Below are 16,313 nucleotides of genomic sequence, written 5' to 3'. Positions count from 1 at the left end.
ACCTCGGACATAAAGGGAGGAGCGTTTCCTGTTTCTATGCAACCTCTGGAAAACGAGATCGTGATGTTAATTTTATGAGAAATACCGGCGTGTGATACAACCAGCATCCGCTTCCGCATGCAGCTACTTACTTTACCTTAGGCGTTGAAACTCGATCAAAGTACGGATACCTGCATCCCACTACATCGATCGACCTTGCCTAAGGTAACCACCACCACCTCACGCTACCTTAGGTACTCACGAAACCAAGGCACTCGGTAGCTCCAACAGGTACCTTACCTAACTTCAAACTATCCGGATCCGTAGGGCACATCATCTTGAGCTGCTGCCTCCCCTCAAAACCCCCCTCGCGGGACGTTCTCTCTCAGATGGTCCTCCCACCAAACACCACGCCCAACCCCGATCCCATCGCCATCTTCCTCCCAGCCATGTCGTCCGCCGTTCCAGAATCCACCACATCCTCCGAGGCACCGGGCCCGGCCCCGGCGCCCCCAGCCGCCACCCCGCTCCCCGCCCACCTCAAATCATCATCATCATCAGATCAGCAACCGCTAGCCCCCGCCGCCGGCGCCGCCAGCAATCACCCCCGTCCCGTCCCGGACTTTGCCCTCCCCAAGCTCCGCCTCGAGATCCGCGACCTCAACGACCCGGCCGCAGCCCACTTCCTCTCCGCCGTGAACGCCAGCACCGCCCTCGCGACCGCCGTCCGCTCCGTCCTCGCCCTCCTCTACGAATCCCCCTCCAACCACACAACCCACGTCCCGCCAACCCGCTCCGTCACCCTCATCCTCCGCCCCATGGGCGGCGTCGCCTACACCACGGGCTCCGACCTCGACGACGACCACAAGGAGATCCACTTCTCCATGTCCTACATCGCCGGCATCCCCGCCGACCGCCGCACCGCCGAGATCATGGGCGTCCTCACCCACGAAATGGTCCACTGCTTCCAGTACAACGCCCACGGAACCTGCCCGGGCGGCCTGATCGAGGGCATCGCCGACTGGGTCCGCCTCAACGCCGACCTGAGCCCGCCTCACTGGAAGCGCGACGCCACCGGGAACTGGGACGGCGGGTACCAGCACACGGGCTACTTCCTCGACTACCTCGAGGGCCGCTTCGGCAAGGGCACCGTCAGGAGGATCAACGAGAAGCTTCGTACCCAGCGCTACAAGGAGAAGGAGTTCTGGACCGAGATCGTGGGTAGGCCCGTCGAGCAGCTGTGGAAGGATTACGGCGACAAGATGAAGGAGGAGGAGACTGTGATTGTGAACAAGGACGATATTTCGGATGATGATGTTAGATTGGGGAGGATCCGAGCTGCCGATGAGGTTCCACAGTGAAGAGCCGATTTACCACCATGTTAATATAGACGAGGAGATACACTCCCTGTCATTCTGGAGTTTGTTACTTTGATTGTCACGGACACGGCGATGTGGCGACGGCTGCTCGGAATGCAGATCGTCAGGGAAGACGTGGGATCGCAGGGAAATGCATTTAGAAACTAAAGGTTTTATTTCAAATCATGTGCCTATCCGCCCGAAATCTATGCGTGCTCTGTTTCCCAGTCCTGTTGATCCTTTTGCGCCTTTCCCTGCTATTTCCGTCGCCGTGCTTGAGCGAGCTGACTGAATCAATTGTGATGTACCAAAGAAAAGTTGAAGAGACACCGCGCTTATGCGTGGACACGGGCCTGCGCAGTTTCGCTGCGAGTCTCGCTCTCGCTGACAACGCTTCCAACCTCGGACCAGCTAGCGGGAGTCATCATACCCTCGCTCTCACTCAGCACATCGTAGTAGCGGCTGTTGTCGCCGGCTCTAGACGAAGCGGCATCGTTGGCGACGTCCTCGCCGGAGCCAGCGAGGGAGGCCGAGTCGGTGGGGGTGAGTTCACCTTCGCTAACAAGCTCGGGTTCGGACATGGGTACGGGAGGCGACATGGGAAGCGGTGAGTAAAAGTTGGAGGGGCTGGACCCTTGTGCCCAGGCTTGAATGGAGGCGTAGGCTTCTTCGCGGTTCTCTTGGCCAGCAGTCATGTACTCGTCGGCACCGAGCTCGCGGTCGAGCGTCGTGGACTTTTCAGATTGGGATGAAGTTTCAGAGACATCGACCAGAGGGGGCATTTGGGCAATGGTGGCGGCAATGTCTCGGGGGCGTTCGTCGGCGTCGCGGGTGGTGGCGCTGTAAATGTCTGACACGGCCTCGTCGTGGGCGGGGGACAGGGAGCTGGGCTCTTCCATGACTGGCAAATCTTCCTGATCGATCTGGTGCTCGTCGGCGAAAGGGTTGGCGTAGAGCGAAGCGTTGAGGCCGCGGACACCCTCGGGACGGCGTCGAATAAGCCCCTCGTCGTTGTAGGTGGTTGCGCCCGTGTTGTAAACGAAGGATCCCTTCTCGCCACTCTTGTCCTCGTGCAAAAAGTCATCGAAAGATCTGCCCCGCGCTGGGCCTGGTGGCGGCAGCTCCCGCGATCCGGATTCTTCAGCTTCGATTCTCTCCTTCTCTTTTTTGGCCAAGGCCACGGCATTCCAGTACAAAATCTCCTCGCGCTGGCGGCGGCGTGTCTCGTCATCGGCGTCGACTCCGGCTTCAGCCCCTCCACGGGACTCTAGGAAACCCTGGGCGTCCTCGGGTCGGTTGAACATGGGCGGGCGGTCGTTGGGCTCGAAACCCTCGCCCAAAGAGTGTAAGGCCATGGCGATGCGTCTCCGGACATCGTTGGCATATCGCTGAAGTTCCGGCGACTCGTAGATGGCAATAGCAGCTGCAACGGCAACAGACACAGCAATAATGCCGGCTGAAGCCAGGGCACCGTTGTTAACACCAGGCATCGTCAAGCGTCGAGGCAGTCAGAGTTGTAGGGAGTGAAATGGCGAGAAACGGTGAGGTAGTAGGGAGCGAAACAGGTTGGTTGCAACTTTGCAAGAAGATAAAAATACAGATGAAATAGCAACCCGAGAAACGAAACTGTCAAGCTCTAAATTGGCCACGCGCCCGAACAAGTCGGGATTGCGTGGTCCTGGAGGCCATTTGCCACAGGCCTGACCACCTCAGGCAAGCAACGTGATTCGCAAGAGCGCTGACGCGGGGTAGTGTAGGTACGTGTATCCGTAAGGTAGTGTAGGCTCCGGAGGAATAGCAGAACAGCAGATCGTCGGGCGGTGTTTGGGGATGCGGGCATGGGGGGAATTCGGGGGGATTTCCATCCATTGGAGACGGAGGGGCGGTAGGCGGTACATGGAAGCGAGAGGCGGCGACAAGGGGATGGTTGTACAAATGAATGTCACTGACCTTTGGCGGCGATTGGCACAGGCATTTCGAGCAACCTCTGATCAACAGGCCAAACGCACTTTGAAAATAAAGTAATGACCAGAGGTTGTAGATGCGAAAAGAGAGAGTGTGTGGAGGAAGTACGGTATGTCAAGTAAGGTAGGGCAGGGAAGAAGAGAAGGGGAGATTGTGTAAGTGAAAGGGTGCGTTGCGTTGCGGCAGGCTGACGACTTAGATACCTCTCTACGACGGTACCTTTCTTACCTTTTCTCACCGTGGCTTTTCCCTTCAACGGTGCGGGTTCTCTTGGGGGGTTGCGTATCCCCTTACCGCAGTTTGAGCTCCCTCTCACTCCATATGGGCCTTGGTAGGCATCCCGCAGCCGTCAGGTACCTTGAGATAGGTCGGCAGGACGGGAGGCCTGGAAAGTACCTTGACGAGCGCTCTCGGTGGCTACGCACTGCTATCCTTCCAGACTGGGTACCTCTTCTGCCCTCACAAAGTCGGATCCAGGGCTGCCGCAAAGGGGGAAGGCCAGGAACGTCCATCCAATAGCCCGCTGCTGCTCGACCGTACTTGGCGGGGGATCCCTGGACGTGACTTGCGTAGGGGGCGTCCGAATGGCTTAGCACCGATAAGATGGTGACAGTTGGACTTTGGGTTGGTTGACTTTGGTAGGCCTCGTGGTCCGCCTCGCCGCAAGACAGGCATGGACACTATCGTCCGAGTCCGCGGCGTGCGGTCAAACGTCCAACGAGTCACCCACCGCTTTGCCAGAGAGCCTAGACTTAGAAGAGGGCAGAGGGGGCGCCTGCGCGTGCTTGATGGGTCTTAAGTTGGTTCATGTTTGGGGGCGCCGCCGCATGGCAATCCAGGCACCCACTCACGTCGCTTGACTCCCTGAAGGACCTTGTGGATTGTGGGCTGTACTTGTTGCCACCCACCGCGAGCTTCATCACCTATTTGCTGCCAGAGCCTCCAGCTGCGCCCGGCTGAAGGAAGCATGGCGTCGTTTATTTGTCTCCCAGCCAAGCTGGAGGAGAAGCTTCTAGGGTGCGGCATCCTTCCGTCGGTATTGCGAGACTGCCATCCGCGGCGCGAAAATCCCGCTGGTAATCGCCGAGCGATGAGCAACCCTCTCAAGCCAAGATACCACTTTCGTAGTCGAGAACGAGACGGGCATGTCCCACAAAAGTCTGGCGGGGGTTGAGGGCCAAATCGCCCGCGTGACTCGCTAACGCAAGGTCGGTGTGCAAGCAACGGCTGTCACGATAACATGCTCCGGTACTTCATGCAACAACAGTTTGTTGAGCAGGTAGGGCGTTGGGGAGAAATCCTCGATCGATGTAGTCTTCAAGAGCCACTCTCCTCTTCTCCTCTTGATCAGACCGGTTCTGGCGCTTCGCAGCTTACAGATCGGACGTCATCCGCCATTGTAAGACGAATGCATCGAGTTGCACGATGAGGGTTTCAGTCATTCTTCTAATGTACGTCAGTATACGTCTAGAGGAAGGCACCTTACTCTGTAATTGTTAGTGTGCTCTTACTTGAGGCTTGGTGCTGCCGCCCACCGGCCGCGGGGTGCCACCGAATCCGGACATGTGGGGCCTAGTTTGTTGGAGTACAGCAGGTCGGCTCCGGGGACTGTTCGGCCCCGCTCCGGCTGCTATTCCGGTTTTGGCACAGGGTAGAGCAGCCCAACGGCCCATCCGGAGGGCCAAATCAAGACTACGAGGTCCAAGAAAATGCCTCAGTCTTGCTTGAAGCAACTTTCATCGCGGCACAGCCTAGTTTCCCTGCCGACAGTTGATCAGCGACAGTTTACTGTACTTCAGTGGCCCTGATCCACCGTCCTCAATAACATGAGAAACTCGGTATATGGCTGATTTCTATGGCTCAAAGACACGCATACTTGTTTGCAACATACTTCAGGACAAGGCTCACATTTCATAGCGCTCTGCTCGTGATATTGCAACACCTTTCTGGCTCGATGTGAATTGTTTTCATGTAGATATACTCCCAATTTGCGAGTACTAGTGTACACACTCACTGACATTATAATTCATGAGTTACTGGCTGAAATTCCCAATCTTCTTGCTGGCGAATTCTGCCAAAGACAACACCTGAGTAGCCTCATCAATCGAAAGCCAAAGATCCCCATAGCTGAGGACGCGAATAGTAACATTAGACTGACCAAGCAAGCAAGTAGGTGGTTCTAGCTGCGAGGCTACTGAGCTTGAGGCACTCTACATCGAATAAGACGTGACACAAACAGCATCCCAGCTGTAGGCTCTGTGAAGGACAATCACCGACTTTTGGAAGAGGTTGTAAAAGGACGGTGACATGAGCTTACCTCGTGAAGTCAAGTAGTCGTGCTGAGGGAAAATCTGCGCCGAAAGTAACTCGAATGCCGTCTAGGGAGTTCATCATTTGCACATCGTCGAATATCACTTGTAATATTAGCATCACTCACCGCCGAGATACACCTGGGTGTCGACAACTTCATACCTACCTTATATGTATGTACACATGTGCTAGCTCGCTGGCACCATATCAGTTGCTAGATGGCCGTAAATGAAATCCCAAAAAGATCGGCATGACTCTCCGATTATAACCTCAGATACTCGCTCTATCTGGTCTTATCTGGTCCTTAACAGAACTTGATGCTATACCCATATGTCTGTAAAGAATTCCCTTTGTGCAAATTTGGAAAGCTGATGTCAAGGCACCTTGTTCCCACCATCAATGAAGCGAGGAAGAAGACCATGTAGTAGAGATTCTCATTCAGCGCCATCCACACTTTCGAAATGATCTTACTAATTCAAGTAGTCTGGCAAGGCGTCGCAGGGCAAATACCTAACCACAGGTGCTTATCTACGACGGACTGAGGTTCAGATCTCTCTGCTGCTGCTAACTTCGGCTGTATTCCTACCTTACTTGCCCATGCTTCCTTGCACTAAACTGTACGCTATACTTCGCTGCTCTAGACGGCATGAACCACCGGGTGAACATCGAGCTCGGAACCATTCGGGCGTGTAGTAATATAATAAAGAAACGTAATACTTCAGAAGACACCGCAGAAATCTGAAAATGCTCGTTAGCTTGTAAGTGTTCGTTATGTTTGAGGTGAAGTATCAACGACTGACAAAACCCACTGCGGGTCCACCACAAATAACTATCGTGAACCCACCAGAAATTCAAAAACATACAACACCAGGTATTCGCTGGTCGTCACCGACCCAACTACTAATCCGGCCCTCATTGGCTTATCTATGGGAGAGCGGACGGGATCCCGAGTTTTCCAATGGGTATGGTCGTATGTGGTGATTTATTTCGGGGGAAGCACTTATATCGCAAAGTCGGGTAAGGTTGAAGTGGATGTTTTCCTTGATTGAAACACACAGATGGCCGTAAGAAGTGGGTTTTTATCAGACTGGAAGCTATCTAATGTCCCAATTGGAATGTATGCCTCTCGTGTCGAGTCGACAGTTGCTCGATTGTCCGCTCTGTGGAAGCCTGCCGTGTCATCTTTCATCTTTCTACTAACGAAACACAGACCTGAAAGACTTGTATAAGAATCTGACGGCCGAAAGTATAGACGTTCAATGAATCAAACAGTACAGTTTCGTATTGCATTTCAGGGGCTTTGATCAACCCAGCAAGTGATACTTGCCAGCTTGGAGGGGGGTTTGCCACAGGCGTTATATGTCACCCACTGAACCCCCTCGAAGGCCGACGGCACCCTGGAATCGTCTCGTATGGCTAAAGGGATTCGGGAAACAATCTCCCAAGTCAGAAATTCGTCTCTGTGACATATTGTACTCGGCAGCTAACTGCTGTCACTCTCTAGCATCCAACCTCCTAGCTCCTAAGAGCCAGACGAGCACTGGTGAGAGTAGGAAAGCTACAAAGGCGTCATCTAAGACTCGTCCGCCGGACCACGGCAATATCTAGCAACCGGAAGGCGAACAGCTACGGGGTCAACGGATCTTTAGAATACCGTCCACACTCGGGCGTAAGGACTGGCAAATCACGAAGTCGGCGGTCAAGCAAGACCGACCCCGAAAGACATAGGAATCAGTTAGCCAATTTTTCTTTCGTTTGCCGCTCTAAGTTGTCCACCCGTTCTCGGGACCGACTCGGTGCTCTTCGGTGAGGTCCGCTTACTTGGGAGCAGCGGGGACTCTCCGAATCACGAATTCGCCGCTCAGACGTGGAGCTAATGTAGCCCTACACGATACATCATAAATGTACAACATGGCCGCCCACGGCTCTAGCAGGCTCGAGACTAGCGGGATCAAAAAAATGCTTGAACTGGATCATGGCCAACCGGTGGCGTGAGATGATTGTTGCTCAGGAGCAGGCGACAACCATCAACTCCAAGGAGTCTGGTAGAGCTGTGTTCAAGAGGAAGCCGTCAACACACCATCTAGATCAGGGTCCGCTAGATGAGATCCGCCGAGTCAATATAGGATCAAATCACACGTCCTTCTCAATAATCTCATGCTGCCATGCCTTGCATGTACAACTTTCGTGGTCGGATCGGGATTCGCTCTCGCTGACTTTGGTCTCCGGAAGTGCCGGATGTTAGGCTACCCGCGGGAAAAGGGTCTTTATAATGGGTTCGATGGATCTGGTTAGTGATGATGTACACAGTATGCGATTGAGAGTGAGGAATAGTGCAAAATAAGTTCATTGTCCATCTAATTCCCGAAGAAATAAGCAAAGAAGACAAAATTGTCAACTACGCACTGCTCTACCTATACGCCAATATTTTCCAAACCTCCGTGCAGACCCTGCTTTCGCCCTTCGCCCTTTCGCTTCAATGCATACCGGCGTGTTGCCATATACATGCTTCGAGTAATTTCTCACGCACACCGGAGTTGACGGATAGCATGCCCCCGAGTAGGGGTTGTGGAGTCGAATGTCTTTGCCGTCGGCTCCGATCAGAGGTCGCATGTTGGTCCTCTAGGGTTTCCCTATTCCTCCATATGTCGTGCCCATGTAACGCCGTGATTGCGCCGTCTAAACAAGTGGTGGACTTTCACCACCCTATCCCGTCACCGTAGTTGACCCCGCCGTCTTCGAGATTTTCTTCTCCTGCCCGACTTTCTTAGTTGAGAAAGCTTGAAGGCGTGATTCTAGTGGGAGCTGCTGATGGTCGAAGCAGATGATGAGCTGGTCTGTGAGTCGGTAGAGTTTGTCCTCGTCGCCTTCGTGCGCTCGCTTGGGGACCGTATTAGTGCGAAATGTCAGAGATCGAGCACGGTTGCTTCACTCACTACGTAGAGCGGTCCTGGAGGTGACACTCATACTTGGCACTGCCAGTCTTGAACTGGAAACGGATGCCCTTGTTCTCCAGTACGGTCTGGAGTTGACCCTTCTGAGCGTCGGCGGAAGGCATGTTGAAGTTCGCGGAAGAGGATGCTTCAGAGTTTTCGATTGCGGTTGTCTTTGAAATGTTGCGAATGGTATGAAACGATTGTCAGTAGACAAAGTAAGCAAGATACTGTTTGGAGAGAGACAGTCGAGGCAGAATGAAGGGAACAGCAGCTTGTTTATATAGTAGAGAGCAAGGGCTTTCGCAACACTAATACGGCTGCCGACTTATCCAGAATCGTTGGCCACCCGCTTAGACTCGCAACAGACACGCGCGGAAGAAAAGGCCCCAGCACTGGCGAACCCCAAGGTTCGCCGATTCGGGGACGAGGACTATTACATGGAAGTGGTTAACCCCGCAAAGATCCACTGCTAAGGCAAGTAGGGCAAGGGAAGCCGATATGAGCGAAATTCGAGTTTGAGCTGGAGACTGGGAATAGCTGTCAACCCCGAGTTTAATCGAGAGATGGTAGTCATTCGTTCATTTAGCCTGCATGGTACCCCATATTGCTTAGCTTACGGACCACTCGGTCACAGTGTATCCTAATACTCATCTACATGCTCAGGTACCAAGCACCAACACGGGGTCTTAGTCTTGAAAGGACCCAGATCAGACTCCGGAATATTGTTTCTGCCCCCTCCCATCGTTCCGTAGTAGGATTCTTGGGTACGCGACATCCTGTATCCGGTACGTTGGTGTTCAAGAACCCCATTGGGATTGTCACTCGGGTTTACAACATCAAGAGGTATTACTCGGGCAAAGTGCTACTCCGTACCAGCTGCTACCTCTCAATTCTTCCCGTGGTATACGATACACTGCTGGGGATTTCTTCGTGGGGCAGACAGAGATAGGTGATCGGTTGTCCCATTCGCATTCCGTGAAAGCTCTACAGTCACTTGTCTTCAGCTTGCCCTCTGTATCGTAACACGGCATTACCCTTGACTTAACCCTTACAGCTTCTCTTGACTTTCATACTCGTACACGTCCAACAGTTGATTACAAGTCGTCACTCTCCAAGCTTACGTTTCCCTTCCTTCTGAGTGCGACAAAGTATGCCTCTTTTGAGTCCTGTGAACGAGTCAGCGTATTCTCATACACAATGCGGCTCTCTGTCCATACACTGCGAGATGACTCTGGCTTCTCTCGAAAAACCTTTGCAAATAAGGTCTTCAACTTCTTTTCAAACTCTCTGTCCTCGGAACCTTGGTAGAACTTGCAGACAAAATGCCCGCCGTTCTTGAGCGTGTCGTTGGCGAACTGCAGTGCCGCTCCGCATAGGTCCTTGGTTTCTCACCTCAGTAACTTTATATCTAGACAGCAGCAGGGAAGGGAAAGATACGTACCATACTTCCAGCGTGGTCTCGGAATGCCATGCCGCTCGTGTTCATCATCCTATGATAGGGATTACTAAGACTGTTCACGCCGAATCCACTGGTCTGGTCCCAAGGTGCTGACATGTCACTCAACACAATCTGGTCCTTACGTCAGTCTACAACATCCTAAATGATCTCGAGGTGGGCGATGAGGGAGAACAATGGGAAAGACTGACATCCACCAATCGACCTTTCTTAGCTTCCGATCCATCCTTGGCGGTACTTGTGGTTTCGGACGCTGCTCTCTCCATGTCGATGTAGCTCGGTTTTTCCTCAATGACTGTAGCCTCGCTATCCGCAGATGATTCTTCTTCGTCGTTTTCTTGTTCTTCATCTTCTTCTGCTGGCGGTGAGTTCCGCTTGCGGTGTCTGGCTCGCTCGAGATAGTCCTTCACCATGCCCTGGACGTCGGGTGAAAGGAAGTTGCCTTGGATTGTTGAGACGCCCTTGGGTGGCTGTGCGGGTATGATGTCGATGCCCAGGATCTGGCCATTGGGCTTCGTGCGCTCGACAGCAACCTGTTTAGCGATGTTACACGTACTCTCCCCTAACGCGACTTCCCGTTCATCTAGGAAGTCTTCTCACAAACCGGCGTACCTGTGACCAACTCCCTGGAGCATATCCCTTCATCGCTTTCTCAGCCTCATTGCCTCAATCCTCTCTTGAAGGGGACATCAAGTTACTCTCGGAGACTCACCAGATCTACTACCGTCTGCCCTTTGCGAAATATCTTGTATTTGGCATCCATCTATAATCTTCGTTACCATGGTGTGCTCTTGATTGACTTCTGAACAAAATTTGATGGTTTCGTACCTCTAGGAGCTTGAACGCAGCCCGACTCTTGAGCCCCTGCACCTTGGCCTCGCGGGCGAAAAAGTCTTTACCCTGCCTCATCTTCCACCGCGAGTTGGAAGAAGATGCGCGCATCTGAAAAGTCCCAGGAAAGCTTATTTGACATTGCTTGCATGTTGTGAATATGCTGGAAGAGGGTTGACGCAAGGCAGCGCTCCACAAAGGGCGATATGCTGCTTCTGACATTGTGCGAATGTGTTGTGATAATGGTGGTTAGGATGAGGTTGGGTGTCGTCTTCTCAATTCTCACATGACACGTCAAGACTGTTGATCAGAGTCGGCAGAGTTAATCATGCTTGAGCGTTCAAAGTCGTTATGTCGCTCGATGCTCATGAAATGAACGATGAGAGACGTTGAAGGGAAGCTTCTGCAATTGAAGGAGAGCTGAGAAACTTGATTGGCCCAAGCTTCTCGGATGCGACCAGGGGTAAGACTCTAAGGCGACCTCAGGTTTTGACGAGGTATTGGCTTCAATTCCTTAAGCGTCCAACATCTCCTTAGGCACAACTGAAAGCCCTCGAAGCGCTTACTTACACAGATACTTGCAACAAAAATCATTGATCAGGACGCGAAATTCGGCAGAATGGCAACCGCATGCGGTCTCTCAATTGGGTGCTTAGAAAACCCTACTTTATCTGTACAAGAACCTCACCAACCAGCCAGCCCTGAACGTAAAAACAACCGACCGAAAACGCCGCCGATGCATTGCCCCTTTTGACTCCTCCCGTTGAGCTGAAATTTCAAGGAAAAGCATTCTTCGCTTGAAAGCAAAATGATTCAAAACCACTCACGCCAGGAAGCTGGCACCGACTCCCCTTCTGTCTTTCTTGAGCGGCGAGAATGACTTCTTGCCAAAAGCGCCAGCGTTCCTCACCATGCTAAGATGAGTCTTGCCGAGAGCTCTGCCGGCACCCATGCCAACCTTGCCAGGCCGCTTGGTAGCAGCGGGAGGCGCTTCGCCGTCGTCATCATCGAAGAGTGTTGCCGTTTCACCGCCCAACTTGCGCTTCTTCTTCTTGACTTCTTGTTCGCTCTTGCTAGCAGCGGGAACCTTTGCGGGAACCAGATTCTCTGGCTCTTCAGAGTGAGGCTCCTCCAGCACCTGCTCAAGAGGAGCACTCGACGGAATGTGAGGTTTGTCAGCCGCAGCCGAGACCCCCTGCACAGGCATATTTGGCGATGTTTCCGTCAAGGCCTTCTTTGGTCGGCCACGGGGCTTCTTCGCTTCACCATCATTCTTGGATTTCGGCTTTGCTTTCGTTGTCTTGGTGGGAGCAGGCTTATCTGCGGACTCTTCCTGCCCTTCGACCTCCTCCAACTGTGCCGGCGCATCTGCAATCTCGACCTCGGTCCTAGTATCGATCTCGACCTCTTGGGAGTGAGACTGGTGAGACAGAGGGATATAGCTGACATCAGCTTCCTCGTCCTCTTCGGCGACGGCATCCTCGACATTGAGCGTCTTAGACTTGGCCAAGAAAGGAGTAATGGAGAACAGTGACTTCTCGCCCAACATCGTCTGCTCAAGACCCTTCTTCTTAGCAGGGCGCCTGCCGCGAGTGATGTCTTCTGGCGTGCCAAGGCTCATGTCGTTCATGGTGACCTCTTCGACTCTGCGCTTCTTGCCGGCCTGCGCCTTTGCGCCTCCGGCACGCGCAGGAAGCTGTGCACTTGGTATCGCTGCTGGTCTAGCAACCAACTCCGCACGAACGGCCTTCAACTCATCCTGAGCGTTGCGCAACTTGGACTTAACCGTATCTAGGCGCTGTTCGAGCATCTCGTTTTGCGTTTGGGCCTCAGACAGAGCCATCTCATGCTCTTTTCGTAGCCTTTCCCGCTCTCGTCTCTCGACTGAAAGCACCTGCTCCATCTCTTGGATCTTCTGAGTCAACTCGCGTTCCGCCTTCTTGTTCTCTTGTCCAGCCTTTGCGGCTGAGACGGCAGCCTCAAGCTCTTCCTGCAAATGTTCCTTTTCACGCTTCTCCGTCGTCAGCTTCTTCTCGACGTCCTTGAGCCTGCGCCGCAATTCATCTTCGGTCGATTTGTCGCCCTCCGCTTGTGCAGTCTGCTGTTCCCGTGCTCGTTTTTCGGCAGCCAACTCTACTTCAGCCATATTCAGCTGACGCTCTAACTCCAGTTTCTCGGCGATGACATGTTGCTGGTGGGCGACTTGTGACCGCAGATGCTCCAGTTCAGGTTTCATGGCGTTCACCTCCCGAGAGAGGGTAAGCTTCTCTGCAAGGACTTTCGTAGAATCTTGAGACAGGCTGTTGAGGGATTCGAGTTCGGCCTGGCACATTCAAAGTTAGGATAGTTCGTCGGGTGTTGCCGAATCGGCGTTCACACCAACCTTGATGTGACCAAATTCCCTCTTCTGAGCCTTAAGCTGCGTATCCTGGTCGCGATTTGTCGCCTTTAATGATTCCAAGTCACTGCGCGTTTGGTCGAACTTTTCGGACAACTGATTGACTTGCGCTTCCCTTTCGGCAAGCTTTTCGCGTAATGTCGCGTTCTCGTCAAGAAGAACTTGTTTGGTGACCTTCTGTCTCCGCGTGTCTTCCTCCTTGACAATGAGCTGTGCTTTGTGGATGTGTTGCTGATGTTTCATTTCGAGCTCGTGAGCCGCAGCGGCCCTCTGTGTGAGAATTTAGAGACATACCATTGTTAACTGACCGACTAAGACTTACCTCTTCCGAGTCCATGTTCCTAGTCTTGCAAGGCATAATGGCGGTGTTGTGCAGTTGCTTCTGCGCTGGAAGCGCGTCGACGCGATGGATTCGGAGGCTCCTAAAGAGGTGTTGTGTCGCTTGAAGCTACGACGTTATGTTTCAGAAGTCTTCTTTCACCACAATGCGCGACAGTGGAGATGCCCGCGCGTAAATCAATTGAGGTTCGCGATGTCGATGTTGAGATGGTGGTGTGTTTGGGTTGATTTTGAAATGGAGTACTAATGGGCAAGGTAAACATGGTTCCCAAAGTGGTTAGTCCATCGACACTGACCCCCGCAGGGAGTCCAGGCAGACTGTCTCCACAGTTTGTGAACTACGCTGATGTCTCGGTAAACGGTTTGACGGTTCGGGATGACATAACACTGGGAAAGTTCAGGGGACCAGCTCCTCTCAGGAAGAACCAAAATCCGAATCCGAGCGAGCTACCCCCGACAGCCCCGATCGTGCTTTCCTTCCACACCCCAATCGGGGTACCTTGCCATCCCGTCCTTACTTAAGCCAAAACGAGAGCGATACGTACACCACCTTGCGATTCGACCCACTTCTCTGTGGGTTGTCTGCCGCTGTTGAGAGCTGTCCAGTTCGAGCTGTTGAAGTTCAGTGTGTGGCATCTCGACGACACTCGCGGCGCGCACCAGTTCATTACGCCAGCCCGACTTCCATATCACCAGAAACGGCCAATTGGCCACATCCTTAACCTTTCGATCGCCTCCCAAGCTCTAGTTGCGTCTGAATCATCGGCGCATCCCTAAAAATGCACTTCCTTCGCTCCCTCCTAACGGGAACCTTTCTCGCTGCCGGCGCCTTCGCAGCCAAGAAGACCCCCGAAGAACGATTCAACGATTTCCACGCAAAGGCCCTTACCTCGTCCCCGATCAAGCTCGCCGATACTAGCTACAAGTCTTTGACTTCTGCTCCCCGCGATTACACCGTTGCAGTCCTCCTGACCGCTCTCGAGAACCGATTCGGTTGCCAATTGTGCCGCGAGTTCCAGCCGGAATGGGATCTTCTGGGTAAGACCTGGACCAAGGGCGACAAGAAGGGCGAGTCGCGCCTTCTCTTCGGTACTCTCGATTTCTCTGATGGCCGCGAGGTCTTCATGTCGGTAGGAAACCCCAGTCCGGAACCGGGTGACAATGGACTCGGCCAAGAACTAATACGATCACTACCAGCTCGGCCTCCAAACCGCCCCCGTTCTGCTCCTGTTCCAGCCCACCATCGGTCCTCACGCTGTTGCTGCCGTCGATCCTCTGCAATATGACTTTACCAGCGGGTGAGCTATCTGTCTCAGGAACGGAGTGCCTCGTAGAATACGCTAACGACTTAAAACAGACCTCAGTCTGCTGAGCAGGTCCATGCCTGGCTGTCGAGACACCTTACTGACCGACCCCACCCTCCGGTGAAGCGCCCGATCAACTGGATGCGATGGATTTCTAGCATCACCATTGTCCTTGGTCTCGGCACTGTCCTCGTTACTGCCTCGCCTTACATCCTTCCCGTCATTCAGAACCGCAACTTGTGGGCCGCTATTAGTCTCATTGCCATTCTGCTCTTCACCAGTGGCCACATGTTCAACCATATCCGCAAAGTTCCCTACGTTGCTGGAGATGGCCGGGGTGGTATCAGCTACTTTGCCGGTGGCTTCCAGAACCAGTTCGGTTTGGAGACCCAGATCGTAGCTGCTATTTGTTTGTTTACATCCCCTTCCATGTCAAGTCTAGAAGCTAATCGGAAGTAGACGGTGTCTTGGCTTTCTGTGCCATCTCTCTCACCGTTAAGGTGCCTCGCATTGGCGACAACAAGAGACAGCAGGTTGCTGTTTTGGCCTGGGGTGGTGTTCTGTTCATCATGTACAGCTTCCTTCTCAGCGTTTTCCGCATCAAGAACGGTGCCTACCCGTTCTCTCTGCCTCCTTTCATGTAAGGATGCTTTTTGACAAGCCGGCACTATCGGAAGAAACGACCTGCGCTAGCAACTTCTCGTCTGGCTTCGAGTTGTTCGCTATCGCTGTTCGCTAGGATAGCCATACCTTGGCAGTGGCCAAGAGCCCCAGTGTCACCATTGACACAAATGTAACATAGCGGAAAGAAGTCACCAGAAGCTCATAGAGAGGGTGATTAGACGTGGCAAAATGGAATTCCACGAGTTGAACTACAAAAGCATCGTAACACAATTTTCCACCCATGTTGGGTTCCGTTCACTGTAGTTCCGTTGAACAAGACGCAAGGGAATAGCTTATGGCCTGTCCGCAAGTCCCCTTTTTAAGGCAATGTGCTTGTGTCTCGCGGTGCCTGGTAATTTATACCAGACCAGGAGTCGACTCTGTCTTTGTGTTAGACCTGGGTGATCGATCTATATTTACTGAGCTCCTTCTAAGTCGCCTCGAGAAACCATGTTCACACGCCTGATGCCTCTTTAATCCATCTATCGGGATGCTGCCTCAAGATCAACTAGGTTACTGTCTCGACCTTCCAAACAAATAGTATATTGTGTGAATAACTTGAAGCTCCGAACGATTAAACAACCTCAGACTAGGTTAAACGAGGTTCATGGTGCTACGACGCATGTCCTTCACTTATCCAGGTGACTGTTCAGGCAGATTGATGAGCACCGAATTCTTTATTGCTTGTCATGCTGACAGTTGTCTCCTGCCTAATGAGGTCGAACCCGGGCCGCATGGCAGCATTTAATATCAACGAATTGTCGCACCATTCTA

General features: G+C 52.9%; 6 protein-coding genes across 6 annotated transcripts; 2 read left to right on the top strand and 4 right to left on the bottom strand.

Annotated features, from left to right (window-relative positions):
• The first annotated feature begins 4 nt into the window (after positions 1-4).
• On the top strand, positions 5-1,517 carry HER10_EVM0004716 (plant Basic Secretory protein). The gene has a single exon (XM_035474350.1). It carries the CDS (start codon positions 369-371, stop codon positions 1,338-1,340), a length of 972 nt encoding a protein of 323 aa, XP_035331426.1. The 5' UTR covers positions 5-368; the 3' UTR covers positions 1,341-1,517.
• Positions 1,518-1,523: 6 nt separating this feature from the next.
• Positions 1,524-3,884, bottom strand: HER10_EVM0003968 (uncharacterized protein). Its single transcript, XM_035473628.1, has 2 exons — positions 3,288-3,884; positions 1,524-2,793 (listed from the first exon to the last, which is right to left on the bottom strand). Exons 1-2 carry the CDS (start codon positions 3,310-3,312, stop codon positions 1,673-1,675), a joined length of 1,146 nt encoding a protein of 381 aa, XP_035331386.1. The 5' UTR covers positions 3,313-3,884; the 3' UTR covers positions 1,524-1,672.
• A 4,523-nt stretch (positions 3,885-8,407) lies between these two features.
• Positions 8,408-8,670, bottom strand: HER10_EVM0003308 (uncharacterized protein; the record flags this gene model as incomplete). The annotated part of the gene is made up of 2 exons (XM_035472990.1): positions 8,408-8,492; positions 8,549-8,670. 2 exons carry the CDS (start codon positions 8,668-8,670, stop codon positions 8,408-8,410), a joined length of 207 nt encoding a protein of 68 aa, XP_035331346.1.
• Positions 8,671-9,556: 886 nt separating this feature from the next.
• HER10_EVM0011128 (FtsJ-like methyltransferase) lies at positions 9,557-11,213 on the bottom strand. Its single transcript, XM_035480566.1, has 7 exons — positions 10,833-11,213; positions 10,717-10,767; positions 10,617-10,643; positions 10,196-10,537; positions 9,990-10,118; positions 9,766-9,927; positions 9,557-9,714 (listed from the first exon to the last, which is right to left on the bottom strand). The coding sequence occupies exons 1-7, from the start codon at positions 11,055-11,057 to the stop codon at positions 9,643-9,645; spliced, it is 1,008 nt and encodes a 335-aa protein (XP_035331836.1). The 5' UTR covers positions 11,058-11,213; the 3' UTR covers positions 9,557-9,642.
• Positions 11,214-11,474: 261 nt separating this feature from the next.
• On the bottom strand, positions 11,475-13,780 carry HER10_EVM0006286 (uncharacterized protein). The gene is made up of 3 exons (XM_035475876.1): positions 13,556-13,780; positions 13,219-13,503; positions 11,475-13,158 (listed from the first exon to the last, which is right to left on the bottom strand). The coding sequence occupies exons 1-3, from the start codon at positions 13,589-13,591 to the stop codon at positions 11,659-11,661; spliced, it is 1,821 nt and encodes a 606-aa protein (XP_035331522.1). The 5' UTR covers positions 13,592-13,780; the 3' UTR covers positions 11,475-11,658.
• Positions 13,781-14,084: 304 nt separating this feature from the next.
• HER10_EVM0007013 (OST3/OST6 family protein) lies at positions 14,085-15,735 on the top strand. The gene is made up of 4 exons (XM_035476580.1): positions 14,085-14,702; positions 14,770-14,870; positions 14,930-15,285; positions 15,336-15,735. The coding sequence occupies exons 1-4, from the start codon at positions 14,352-14,354 to the stop codon at positions 15,518-15,520; spliced, it is 993 nt and encodes a 330-aa protein (XP_035331568.1). The 5' UTR covers positions 14,085-14,351; the 3' UTR covers positions 15,521-15,735.
• Positions 15,736-16,313: the final 578 nt, after the last annotated feature.

Source organism: Colletotrichum scovillei (assembly GCF_011075155.1).
Source record: "Colletotrichum scovillei strain TJNH1 chromosome Unknown Contig00007, whole genome shotgun sequence".
Lineage (NCBI taxonomy): Eukaryota > Fungi > Ascomycota > Sordariomycetes > Glomerellales > Glomerellaceae > Colletotrichum > Colletotrichum scovillei.
The sequence above is the reverse complement of the archived record's forward strand: the minus strand, read 5'-3'. Positions and strand labels throughout refer to the sequence as shown.

Coding starts and splice junctions, on each gene's coding strand:
- HER10_EVM0004716 (XM_035474350.1), top strand. CDS start 369: ATGGTCCTCCCACCAAACACCACGCCCAACCCCGATCCCATCGCCATC.
- HER10_EVM0007013 (XM_035476580.1), top strand. CDS start 14,352: ATGCACTTCCTTCGCTCCCTCCTAACGGGAACCTTTCTCGCTGCCGGC. Junction 14,703..14,769: donor GCCGCGAGGTCTTCATGTCG/GTAGGAAACCCC, acceptor GATCACTACCAG/CTCGGCCTCCAAACCGCCCC. Junction 15,286..15,335: donor CCAGATCGTAGCTGCTATTT/GTTTGTTTACAT, acceptor AATCGGAAGTAG/ACGGTGTCTTGGCTTTCTGT.
- HER10_EVM0011128 (XM_035480566.1), bottom strand. CDS start 11,057: ATGTCAGAAGCAGCATATCGCCCTTTGTGGAGCGCTGCCTTGCGTCAA. Junction 10,644..10,716: donor GGCAGACGGTAGTAGATCTG/GTGAGTCTCCGA, acceptor AAAGCGATGAAG/GGATATGCTCCAGGGAGTTG. Junction 9,928..9,989: donor GAGACCACGCTGGAAGTATG/GTACGTATCTTT, acceptor TGAGAAACCAAG/GACCTATGCGGAGCGGCACT.
- HER10_EVM0003968 (XM_035473628.1), bottom strand. CDS start 3,312: ATGCCTGTGCCAATCGCCGCCAAAG. Junction 2,794..3,287: donor TGTGCCAATCGCCGCCAAAG/GTCAGTGACATT, acceptor CCCTGGCTTCAG/CCGGCATTATTGCTGTGTCT.
- HER10_EVM0006286 (XM_035475876.1), bottom strand. CDS start 13,591: ATGCCTTGCAAGACTAGGAACATGGACTCGGAAGAG. Junction 13,504..13,555: donor GGAACATGGACTCGGAAGAG/GTAAGTCTTAGT, acceptor ATTCTCACACAG/AGGGCCGCTGCGGCTCACGA. Junction 13,159..13,218: donor GGGAATTTGGTCACATCAAG/GTTGGTGTGAAC, acceptor TGAATGTGCCAG/GCCGAACTCGAATCCCTCAA.